Source organism: Liolophura sinensis, chromosome 2 (assembly GCF_032854445.1).
Source record: "Liolophura sinensis isolate JHLJ2023 chromosome 2, CUHK_Ljap_v2, whole genome shotgun sequence".
NCBI lineage: Eukaryota > Metazoa > Mollusca > Polyplacophora > Chitonida > Chitonidae > Liolophura > Liolophura sinensis.
The window spans coordinates 26,345,883-26,358,288 of NC_088296.1; the positions used below are offsets into that span (position 1 = coordinate 26,345,883).

Consider the following 12,406-nt stretch of genomic DNA (forward strand, 5'->3'; position numbering starts at 1 on the left):
ACCACAGAGGATATTGAGCAGCTGCTGTGAAAATGATAGGAGCGTTGCGTAAGGGGAGATATTTTTTAAAATCCGTGGTAGTTTGTTATCAAACATCGCTATCTTTCAGTAGGAACAGTAACGTGCTGCTAAAATTCCAAACATGGAGCAAAATATCTGCCAAAATTTTGAGTTTAGGTGCCGGATCCGTGATCGTTGCAGGTGTTATTTTAGCACAGGCGGCACGTGACAACTCCCCGCGCGAGGAGGCGGATCTACAGTGTGACGTAACTGAAAATAACACGCGAGCACGTGGAGGACATAAAGTGAAAGACAAAGGGCAAAATGAAACCAAAGCAGAAAGGAAAAGACTACATGATGCTGTTGTGGAATCCCGCGATCTGATTCAGAGAATAAAGGTACCCAGCCATGCCAATAGACATGATAGAGAGCTTATGCAACAGCTATAGCTTGTATGGGCAGGGCTGATGAAGAAGAACTGCCGATATAGTTTCTTGTGTAAAACATGACAGGCGAGATAGGGCTTACATAAATGAAATCAGTACAAAATTCATTCAAGTCAGGAAAAATATTTTATTTAGATAACTTTTTATTTATTAATTTATCTGTTTATTATTATTTGTATTATTTACTTATGTATTTATTGGTTTATTATTATTCAAATAGTTTAATAATTGGGATGACTATTTATGTGTTTTTTTATTCATAATTTCTTTTTTGGGTCTGCCTGCAACCTGTGGATGGTAATGGGTTTCCCTGCCTGGTTTCCTCCCACCATAATGCTGGCCCCTTGTAAGTGAAATATTCTTGAGCACGGCGTAAAACGCCGATCAAGTAAACAAATAAATATTTTTTTTTGTTTTTCTTTTATTTTTAACTTATTCAATCTTTAATAGAAAAAAAAACACGAATATATATATATATATATATATATATATATATATATATATAGGGAATGAAAGCATAAACAAGAGCATTTTGTATATCTACTTTTGTACATACACTTCCGGTACCAAAACAGGTGTAAAACCTGTACAGTTAATTTAAATTATGTATTATGATTACACTGTAGGATGAAGCAGGGTGTCCTGGTGTTGTTATAGGAGTCAGTGTGGACGGGAAAACTGTGTGGTCTGAAGGTAGGTCACCTTGTTATGCTGTGTCCAGGAGTCCTGGCCGTAAACTGGTCTGGAGATAGGTCACCTTGTTATGCTGTGTCCAGGAGTCCTGGCCATAAACTGGTCTGAAGATAGGTCACCTTGTTTTGCTGTATCCAGGAGTCTTGGCCATAAACTGGTCTGAAATAAATCTGCAAATAATTGATTATTTATTTATTTGATTTACTCAATAATATTTCACATATACGACAGCAACCAGCATTATGGTGGGAGGAATCCACGCAGAGCCCAAGAGATACCCACAACCATCCGCAGGTTGCTGACAGACCTTCCCACGTATTGCGAAAGAGGAAGCCAGCAAGAGCTGGAAAATAATCATCTGATTTTTCCTGATTCTGGATAAACAAATAATAACTCTTACCAAATTATTGTAGTTAACACAGGTGTACATTGATTCACAACTGGCTTACTAAAGTGAAGCCTACATAAAGCCTTAATTATACATGTGTACATTGATTCACAACTGGCTTATTAATGTGAAGCCTACATAAAGCCTTAAATAGACCCTAATAAAACCCTGCGTGCCTACTGAAAATAGATCCGAACTGAACATATAACTTCACATATTTTTATATGTTATCTTTCTAGCATTGCGGGGAAAGTGTCTATTTTTATGAATGGGAAATTTTATACGGAGGAAGCTTGATTGCCCTGAAAACAGACATTTTGTTTAGTTTCTCTTCACACCCTTTTAATGCAATATTTCATATTCAGTTCATATGTAAGAAAATTGGTGGCTATAGGTTTTCTGCTTTGTGTGTATTTTTTTAAAGAAATTCTCTCTCTTCTTCCAGGTGTGACAGCTAGGCCAGAAAACACTAAGACTCGCGAGACACCTGCATGTTATACATGTGGCCTGCTTTATGAGTGGCTTTCCTAATGGCTCTACATGTGTATTAAACAAACAGAAATTCAAAAACAGACTGTTTATTTTTGTAGCCTTTTATCGTTGCTCCAAGTACATGTTTACTTCTGTCCTCTGATTATGTAATGAGTGCCCATTATGAGGACTTTAGGCTGAAGCAAGGTTCAGAATTTCATAGCTGCTGTAACGGGATACATCAGTGGTAGATTAAGCAACCATCAGTGTCTTATTTCTGATACTGTGGCATTTAACTGAGCTGCCATCAATTTATTCCTCCATCTGTCGTGTGAAGTTAAATATTTTCTGACACGTTATACTCAAGAAAGGACTTGAGCATTATAAATATGTTTAATGCAGTTGAAGTTGCAAAAGCAGACATTTGAAATTTAAAAAGAACTAAGTTTTAAAGTGTATGCTGTATATTCCTACATACATTATGTACTTGTGGTTGAGATGTGAATTAAATGTTGTCAAAGCTATGAACTAGAAATAATTAAAGGTTAAGATTACAAATATTTCTTGCCAGCCTACATTTACATATCATTTGAAATTTGCTTGTGAATCTGATTTCAGGTGTAGGCTTCTCTGATCTAGAAAATCGTATTGCCATTGGTCCAGAAAAAGTCTTCCGTATTGCCAGCATCAGCAAGTCTATCACTATGTCCATTGTTGCTAAATTGTGGGAGTCTGGCAAGTTGGATTTAGACGCTCCTGTGCAAAAATATGTGCCTGACTTTCCTGAGAAGTCAGTGAATGGGGAAAAGGTATGTGGTACAAATCCTAGTTCTCCTGAGAAAAGGTGAACGAGGGAAAAGGTGTATAAAAACTGTCCTAATTCTGCTGGGAAAAGATAAATGGAGAAAAGGTGTATGGCAACTGTCCTAATTCTGCTGAGAAAAGGTGAATGATGGAACAGGTGTGTGATCACTGTCCTCATTCTGCTGAGAAAAGGTGAATGGAGAAAAGGTGTGTGGTAAGTGTCCTAACTTTCCTGAGAAAAGGTGAATGATGGAACAGGTGTGTGATCACTGTCCTCATTCTGCTGAGAAAAGGTGAATGGAAAAAAGGTGTGTGGTAACTGTCCTTATTCTGAGAAAAGGTGAATGGAGAAAAGGTGTGTGGTAACTGTCCTAACTTTCCTGAGAAAAGGTGAATGATGGAACAGGTGTGTGATCACTGTCCTCATTCTGCTGAGAAAAGGTGAATGGAAAAAAGGTGTGTGGTAACTGTCCTTATTCTGAGAAAAGGTGAATGGAGAAAAGGTGTGTGGCAACTGTCCTAACTTTCCTGAGAAAAGGTGAATGATGGAACAGGTGTGTGATCACTGTCCTCATTCTGCTGAGAAAAGGTGAATGGAAAAAAGGTGTGTGGTAACTGTCCTTATTCTGAGAAAAGGTGAATGGAGAAAAGGTGTGTGGTAACTGTCCTAACTTTCCTGAGAAAAGGTGAATGGAGAAAAGGTGTGTGGTAACTGTCTTAATTCTCCTGAGAAAAGGTGAATGGAGAAAAGGTGTGTGGTAACTGTCCTAACTTTCCTGAGAAAAGGTGAATGGGGAAAAGGAGTGAGGTAACTATCCTAACTTTCCTGAGAAAAGGTCAATGGAGAAAAGGTGTGTGGTAACTGTCCTAACTTTCTTGAGAAAAGGTGAATGGAGAAAAGGTGTGTGGTAACTGTCCTAACTTTCCTGAGAAAAGGTGAATGGGGAAAAGGAGTGAGGTAACTGTCCTAACTTTCCTGAGAAAAGGTCAATGGAGAAAAGGTGTGTGGTAACTGTCCTAACTTTCTTGAGAAAAGGTGAATGGGGAAAAGGAGTGAGGTAACTGTCCTAACTTTCCTGAGAAAAGGTGAATGGAGAAAAGGTGTGTGGTAACTGTCCTAACTTTCCTGAGAAAAGGTGAGTGGGGAAAAGGAGTGAGGTAACTGTCCTAACTTTCCTGAGAAAAGGTCAATGGAGAAAAGGTGTGTGGTAACTGTCCTAACTTTCTTGAGAAAAAGTGAATGGAGAAAAGGAGTGTGGTAACTGCCCTAATTCTCCTGAGAAAAGATGATTGGAGAAAAGGTGTGTGGTAACTGTCCTTATTCTGAGAAAAGGTCAATGGACAAAAGGTGTGAGTTAACTGTCCTAACTTTCTTGAGAAAAGATGAATGGAGAAAAGGTGTGTGGTAACTGTCCTAATTTTCCTGAGAAAAGGTGAATGGAGAAAAGGTGTGTGGTAACTGTCCTTATTCCCCTGAGAAAAGGTGATTGGAGAAAAGGTGTGTGGTAACTGTCCTAACTTTCCTGAGAAAAGGTGATTGGAGAAAAGGTGTGTGGTAACTGTCCTTATTCTGAGAAAAGGTCAATGGACAAAAGGTGTGAGTTAACTGTCCTAACTTTCTTGAGAAAAGATGAATGGAAAATAGGTGTGTGGTAACTGTCCTTATTCTGAGAAAAGGTCAATGGACAAAAGGTGTGAGTTAACTGTCCTAACTTTCTTGAGAAAAGATGAATGGAGAAAAGGTGTGTGGTAACTGTCCTAACTTTCCTGAGAAAAGATGATTGGAGAAAAGGTGTGTGGTAACTGTCCTTATTCTGAGAAAAGGTCAATGGACAAAAGGTGTGAGTTAACTGTCCTAACTTTCTTGAGAAAAGATGAATGGAGAAAAGGTGTGTGGTAACTGTCCTAACTTTCCTGAGAAAAGGTGAATGAAGAAAAGGAGTGTGGTAACTGTCCTTATTCCCCTGAGAAAAGGTGATTGGAGAAAAGGTGTGTGGTAACTGTCCTAACTTTCCTGAGAAATGGAGAAAAGGTGTGTGGCAACTGTCTTAATTCTCCTGAGAAAAGGTGAATGGAGAAAAGGGGTGTGGTAACTGTCCTAACTTTCCTGAGAAAAGGTCAATGGAGAAAAGGAGTGTGGTAACTGTCCTTATTCTCCTGAGAAAAGGTCAATGGAGAAAAGGTGTTTGGTAACTGTCCTTATTCTCCTGAGAAAAGGTGAACAGAGAAAAGGTGTGTGGTAACTGCCCTAACTTTCCTGAGAAAAGGTCAATGGAGAAAAGGTGTGTGGTAACTGTCTTTATTCTCCTGAGAAAAGGTCAATGGAGAAAAGGTGTGTGGTAACTGTCCTTATTCTCCTGAGAAAAGGTGAATGGAGAAAAGGGGTGTGGTAACTGTCCTAACTTTCCTGAGAAATGGAGAAAAGGTGTGTGGGAACTGTCCTAACTTTCCTGAGAAAAGGTGAATGGAGAAAAGGAGTGTGGTAACTGTCCTAACTTTCCTGAGAAAAGGTGAATGGAGAAAAGGGGTGTGGTAACTGTCCTTATTCTCCTGAGAAAAGGTCAATGGACAAAAGGTGTGTGGTAACTGTCCTAACTTTCCTGAGAAAAGGTGAATGGAGAAAAGGTGTGTGGTAACTGTCCTAACTTTCCTGAGAAAAGGTGAATGGAGAAAAGGTGTGTGGTAACTGTCCTTATTTTCCTGAGAAAGGGTGAATGGAGAAAAAGTGTGGTAACTGTCTTAAATTTCCTGAGAAAAGGTGAATGGAGAAAAGGAGTGTGGTAACTGTCCTTATTCTCCTGAGAAAAGGTGAATGGAGAAAAGGTGTGTGGTAACTGTCCTAATTCTCCTGAGAAAAGGTGAATGGAGAAAAGGTGTGTGGTAACTGTCCTAACTTTCCTGAGAAAAGGTGAATAGAGAAAATGGGTGTGATAACTGTCCTAACTTTCCTGAGAAAAGGTGAATGGAGAAAAGGTGTGTGGTAACTCTCCTTATTCTGAGAAAAGGTGAATGGAGAAAAGGAGTGTGGTAACTGTCCTAACTTCCCTGAGGAAAGGAGTGTGGTGACTGTCTTAACTTTCCTGAGAAAAGGTGAATGGAGAAAAGGAGTGTGGTAACTGTCCGAACTTTCTGGAGAAAAGGTGAATGGAGAAAAATATGTATGCTTGTCCAATTGATAATACTACTTGTACCTCCTAATACAAGAGGATAGTTGATTTGTGATTTGTAATGTTTAGAATTTGTGTGATTTTCTAACAGTATAAAAAAAGTACATTGGAGTAGTTTTCATAAATTACTAGGATTCGCCAATTTCCTGACTTGTTACAGATTTGTCTAATGTCACCATTTATGTCTGATCAAAGCTTTATCTGATGGATTCTGGTGAGTCAGTATAATTTAGCAGCAACTTAATGTGGACAAATATCATTAATCAATTTCTTTGCATAGTTCTTTGCATGTAAAAAAGTTGTTTTGCTTCCTTTTTCATGTTTCGTAGTGAAAAACATTCGTTTTAAATTTAGAATACATTTTGTGAATGGATTGTCTGATTTAAAAAGAAATGTAAAGGCAAACTTACTTTCATAATAACATAGTGAGACATATTGTTCTCACTTTCCAGACATATGGTTGATATCTGTGACTTCAGTCATTTCTAGTTCCAATGCATTTCAGGTTACCATAACAACCAGACATCTTGTGTCTCACCTCTCAGGTATTAGGCATTATAAGAAGGAGTCAATGAAAACAGAATCTGAGGAAAAACAGGTACGTGTATTTCACAGTGTTAATGTCACAATGTCAGGCTTGTTGATCAGATATCAGATGTTATGAGGTAAAACAGGTAGGCCCCTGCGTGTATTTCACAATGTTAATTAGACGTGTCAGGCTTGTTGATCAGATATCAGATGTTATGAGGTAAAACAGGTAGGCCCCTGCGTGTATTTCACAATGTTAAATAGACGTGTCAGGCTTGTTGATCAGATATCAGATGTTATGAGGTAAAACAGGTAGGCCCCTGAATGTATTTCACAATGTTAATTAGAGGTGTCAGGCTTGTTGATCAGATATCAGATGTTATGAGGTAAAACAGGTAGGCCCCTGCGTGTATTTCACAATGTTAATTGAATGTGTCAGGCTTGTTGATCAGATATCAGATGTTATGAGGTAAAACAGGTAGGCCCCTGCGTGTATTTCACAATGTTAATTAGACGTGTCAGGCTTGTTGATCAGATATCAGATGTTATGAGGTAAAACAGGTAGGCCCCTGCGTGTATTTCACAATGTTAATTAGACGTGTCAGGCTTGTTGATCAGATATCAGATGTTATGAGGTAAAACAGGTAGGCCCCTGCGTGTATTTCACAATGTTAATTAGAGGTGTCAGGCTTGTTGATCAGATATCAGATGTTATGAGGTAAAACAGGTAGGCCCCTGCGTGTATTTCACAATGTTAATTAGACGTGTCAGGCTTGTTGATCAGATATCAGATGTTATGAGGTAAAACAGGTAGGCCCCTGCGTGTATTTCACAATGTTAATTAAAGGTGTCAGGCTTGTTGATCAGATATCAGATGTTATGAGGTAAAACAGGTAGGCCCCTGAATGTATTTCACAATGTTAATTAGACATATCAGGCTGCTTGATCAGATATCAGATGTTATGAGGTAAAACAGATACATGTGTTTCACAATGTTAATTAGACATGTCAAGACAGTTACGTGTTAGGCTGCTTTATCATATATCAATGTGGTGAGAAGAATGAGTAAATGTAGCATCATTTTATCTGTTCACCTCAACCCCCCCCCCCCCCCCAACCCCCCCCCCCCCTCACTCAAAACTTCTTTACTTAGATGTACACATATTCTTGAATGCAGTACATGTGCTAACATTTCTACATCTGAACAGAGCTATTCTTACACTGTGCAGCTGGTTGTCAGAAAGTCAGCACTTTGAGCAGAAGTATGGATTGTTTTTGGAAAGAATATTGGTAATACTGGAAATCATGTGATAAAATTTCCACGCATTACTATGACAGTTAGTTGTTACTTTTTTTGTGGGGCCTCCGTGTTGGTTAGCGTGCTAGCTCAGCGTAATGACCCAGGAGTCTCTCACCCACGCGGTCGCTGTGAGTCCAGGTGCAGCTCATGCTGGCTTCCTCTCCGGCCGTATGTCGGAAGGTCTGCCATCAACCTGCGGATGGTCGTGAGTTTCCCCCGGGCTCTGCCCGGTATCCTCCCACCATAATGTTGGCCGTCGTGTAAATGAAAGATTCTTGAGTATGGCTTACAACACCAATCAAATAAACAAATAAATAAATAAATTACTTTTGTTATATTAATACATTGTAAATGAAACATGCTATTTTTCCCGGCAGGATGTGAAAGACAAAAAATCTAAAGAGAAGAAAAACGACAATGAGAGAAGAAATGTGGAAGGAGATGAAAAATATAAAGAGTTTTATTTGAAAAAAAAGTTTGCAACAACAAAAGAGGCTTTAGAGCTATTTAAAGACGACCCTCTTCTGCACAAGCCAGGTAAACATATAGGTGGTAGCGACCTACATATACAGGTATCATATTCACCTGTTCTCCAAATCCTTTAACGCTTTTAGGCATTTTTTAAAACTTCTTTGTTGAGGAAGACTCAGTCTAAAATAGGGTAGGTTAGAAGGAAAGCTGTTCTTTATCAGTCTGGTTAAGTAGAAAAAAAAAACAGACATTTTATAGAAATTTGTAATTGAGACATAAAGACACAAATTATAGATTCTGTCAATAGCCCAGTAAAATCTTTAGATTAGGTGTCTTATTTGGAGAGTCCGGCATGTTACACCCAACAAACATTTTTAATAGCAGCCTTACGCATTGTAATGCGTCCTCATCATATGACTGAAAAGTTGTTAAGTGCGACGTTAGACACCAAGCATTAATGCATTCACCGTAATGTGCAGAACAACTAGATTTTATGCGTGTAAATGAGAAGATCTGTACTGGCTAACATCTGGAGCAACTCCGAAGATACAACTAAGTCATTGAGCAGAATATATACGTGTAGTGTAAAAACGTACACAATGGATTTGAGGGTCAGAATGGTATATGTATTTGCTTTAGTATGGGGAAAGGCATGCAGACGTTTTACACCCGCCTGTGTGAAGACACAAAGTAGTCCAGTTTCATTGGACAGCAACAGTCAGGTGTATGTTACAATATTCTCCAGCAGGTGCCATATTAAGGCTCTGATAATCCAACGGAGTGGGGACAGCGTCTTGATCTAACGTTTACAACTCACACAGTCACTACCTGACAGAGGCCTGTTGGTGCACTACTGTTGATAACATTAACCATCCAAAAGCCCCTATATCACTGCTTCCGAATTTGACGTTCAGTTTCATCGACCTGGCGGGAATTTACAATAGAACCTTTTTTCGCCAGAAACGTGTCTCTTTCTAATTTTGAGGGTTTTCTACCTCGCCATTATGCACATTTAACTAAAGTATGGCAGGAAAAAAAAAACAATATCTGGATAAACAGATAAGTCATGTGGCATGTCTGCAGGCAGTAAGTTCCTGTACACGACACACGGTTGGACGCTGGTTAGTGCTGTTCTGGAGGGAGCCTCTGGCCAAACCTTTCCCAAACTGCTGACCAGTCTTTTCAAGGACCTGGGTATGTCCAGCACTTACCTGGATGTGAATGAGCCTTTGATTTACCATCGTGGCAGGTGAGTGAGCGTTTGATCTGCCATGATGACAGGTGAGTGAGCCTTTGTTCTACCGTCGTAACAGTTGAGTGAGCCTTTGTTCTACCGTCGTAACAGGAGAGTGAGGCCTTATTTTACTGTTGTAACAGGTGAGTGAGCCTTTGATCTACCGTCGTAACAGGTGAGTGAGCCTTTATTCTACCGTCGTAACAGGTGAGTGAGCCTTTGATCTACCGTCGTAACAGGTGAGTGAGTCTTTGTTCTACCGTCGTAACAGGTGAATGAGTCTTTGTTCTACCGTCGTAACAGTTGAGTGAGCCTTTGATCTACCGTCGTAACAGGTGAGTGAGCCTTTGTTCTACCGTCGTAACAGGTGAGTGAGTCTTTGTTCTACCGTCGTAACATGTGAGTGAGCCTTTGTTCTACCATCGTAACAGGTGAGTGAGTCTTTAATCTACCATCGTAACAGGTGAGTTAGTCTTCGATCTACCATCGTGACAGATGGGTGAGTCTTTTTTCTACCATCATGACAGGTGAGCAAGTATGTTCTACCATTGTGACAGTGAGTATTGGATCTACCATCGTTGCAGGTAAGTAAGCCTTTGATATACCATCGTGACAGGTGTGTGAGTCTTTGATCTACCGTCTTAACAGATGAGTGGATCTTTGATCTACCGTCGTAACAGGTGTGTAAGTCTTACATCTACCATCGTGACAGATGAGTGAGTCTTTGATCTACCATCATGACATATGAGTGTCTTTGATCTACCATCGTGACAGATGAGTGAGTGAATTGCTATGAGATCCAGGATCAATCCTGGGTAGAGTCACACCTAAGACTCTAGAAGAGGAAGTTGTAACTTCCTGGCTTGGCGTTCAGCATAAAGGGGACAGTGCAACGACTGGTTGACCCGTATCAGTATAATGGCTCGGGCGGGGCGGCTTACTTGCCTTTGGTAAGTCGTCTCAGTGAAGCAGCACTAGATAAACCGTGGACAGCAGTTGGTTAATTTCCCCACTCTTTTGCATTTGGGGGCCACTGGGACAATAAACGGTTTGTGCCCGTTGTCTAACGTTCGTTATCTTCCTATACCTGTGGGGAATTTTGTAAGTAACATTGGGGTCAGTGTGTTACAACGGACAGTTAAGTTTCCTCCACCTGTAAAACTTGCCACCTATGTGCAAGTTAAAATTCAGAATCAACTTATCAAAGCGTTAAGCAGCAATCAAATAAATAACTAACTTTACTTTCAGGCATTACGTGAAAAACAAGAAGGGCCGAATGATTAATGCTCCTTATGTGGACAACTCATACAAATGGGCTGGTGGTGGATTACTCTCCACAGTCGGGGATCTAATGAAGTTCGGCAATGTTATGTTGTACAGTTTTCAGCGCGATGATGGCACCAATCAGGTACGAGGAGAACGCAAATCAGAGATGAAATCTAAGTCAAAATTTGAATGTAGATCCAAAATGGACGGAATTGGTGGGAATGTAAATCTTCCTGGGTATTTGAAACGCGAGACTGTTCAGAAACTGTGGACAGTGGTGGAGAATGCCTCGCCTGGCGGGGAAACTTCATGGGGTTATGGTATGGGGTGGAGCGTGATGCCGGAGACGTACAAGTACGGATTCTGTGAACATCAGCGTTACTTCGTCTCCCACTCGGGCGGTGCCATGGGCGGGAGCAGCATCCTGCTGGTATACCCCAGTGACAAGAACACACAATGTCAAAAACATCGTAGAAATGAATCCCAAGGTCAAGGTCAAGGTCAGCAGCAAAGCCCAGTAAAGAAGGTTTTGTCTGTAGATAATCAGTCTTCAGGTGACGTTGTTAGCCAGAGTCCTTCAGACGGACAAGACCGGTTGCCTCAGGGAATTGTTGTTGCCGTCATAGCGAACACCAGTGCTGTGGGACTGAGCAAGACGGCATTCAACATTGCTCAGATATTTGAACAAGTTTATAGATAGGTGAAGTTTATTATTTTTTGTTGGGCGTTTGGGTATCTACACGTTGCTTCTGACTTCAGTTCTGCCTCTCATTTCACCACGTGTAATATCAAATGGGGAAACCATACTATGCAGTTACATGTAGTAATAGTTTGCATATACAAATCATGGTTCTGTCTGTATTGCTTACTCTCTGATCAGATCTCACTTGGCAATTTGGCATTTTGTAAGACGGATCGGAAGCTAGAGACCACGTGATCTCCTTAGTAAAAAACGGCGTGGGTGAAGAAAATGATCCCAACTTTATTGCATAGGAAAATGCCTATTGATCGTTATCAGTGATGTTGTACCGTTGGATTTGTATAATTTTGAGCTTTCCAGGTGTTTCTGCTTTAGAGCTTTTGCGATGTTATTTTGTACAACTAAGCCCTATTGATCGCTAGCGAAGTAACAAAAAGTGACCTTTTCCATTGGGCGGCCATTTTGTTTTACAGACGAAAGGGTGGTCATGTGACCTCTAACTTACAACCCGGCCTACAGAATACACCTTTGTCTAAGTCAGTGTATGCGTTATGTGCTCATGACACATTGTTGTATTACATGGGGCAAAATTAAACTTGTAATTTGTAATAATTTATAAGTCTTGACAATAAATAATGCTCAAATGCACACTTTCTATTTATCTATTTTATTGTTGTCTTACGCCGTTCTCACGCCGTGTTTCACTTAATACCGGCGGTCAGCAGGCAGAGCCCGGGGAAATCCGCCAATCTTCCGCACATTACTGGTAGACCTTACCACGTACGGCTGGAGAGGAAGCCAGGATGAGCTGGACTCACCGCTGTAGTGAGTGGCTGCTGAATCATTACACCGGGAGGACACGCTAACCACGTAGACACCGAATCGTCTTGTAATGCATGCCTGTTTAACATGTTTCATGACGGTGTGATAAGAGAGCC

The 12,406-nt window shown here is 40.4% G+C and overlaps 1 protein-coding gene across 1 annotated transcript; it reads left to right on the forward strand.

Moving 5' to 3' along the window:
• The first annotated feature begins 32 nt into the window (after window positions 1-32).
• LOC135462618 (serine beta-lactamase-like protein LACTB, mitochondrial) lies at window positions 33-12,113 on the forward strand. The gene is made up of 7 exons (XM_064739842.1): window positions 33-398; window positions 1,073-1,139; window positions 2,617-2,807; window positions 6,475-6,567; window positions 8,175-8,334; window positions 9,352-9,517; window positions 10,751-12,113. The coding sequence occupies exons 1-7, from the start codon at window positions 33-35 to the stop codon at window positions 11,466-11,468; spliced, it is 1,761 nt and encodes a 586-aa protein (XP_064595912.1). The 3' UTR covers window positions 11,469-12,113.
• Window positions 12,114-12,406: the final 293 nt, after the last annotated feature.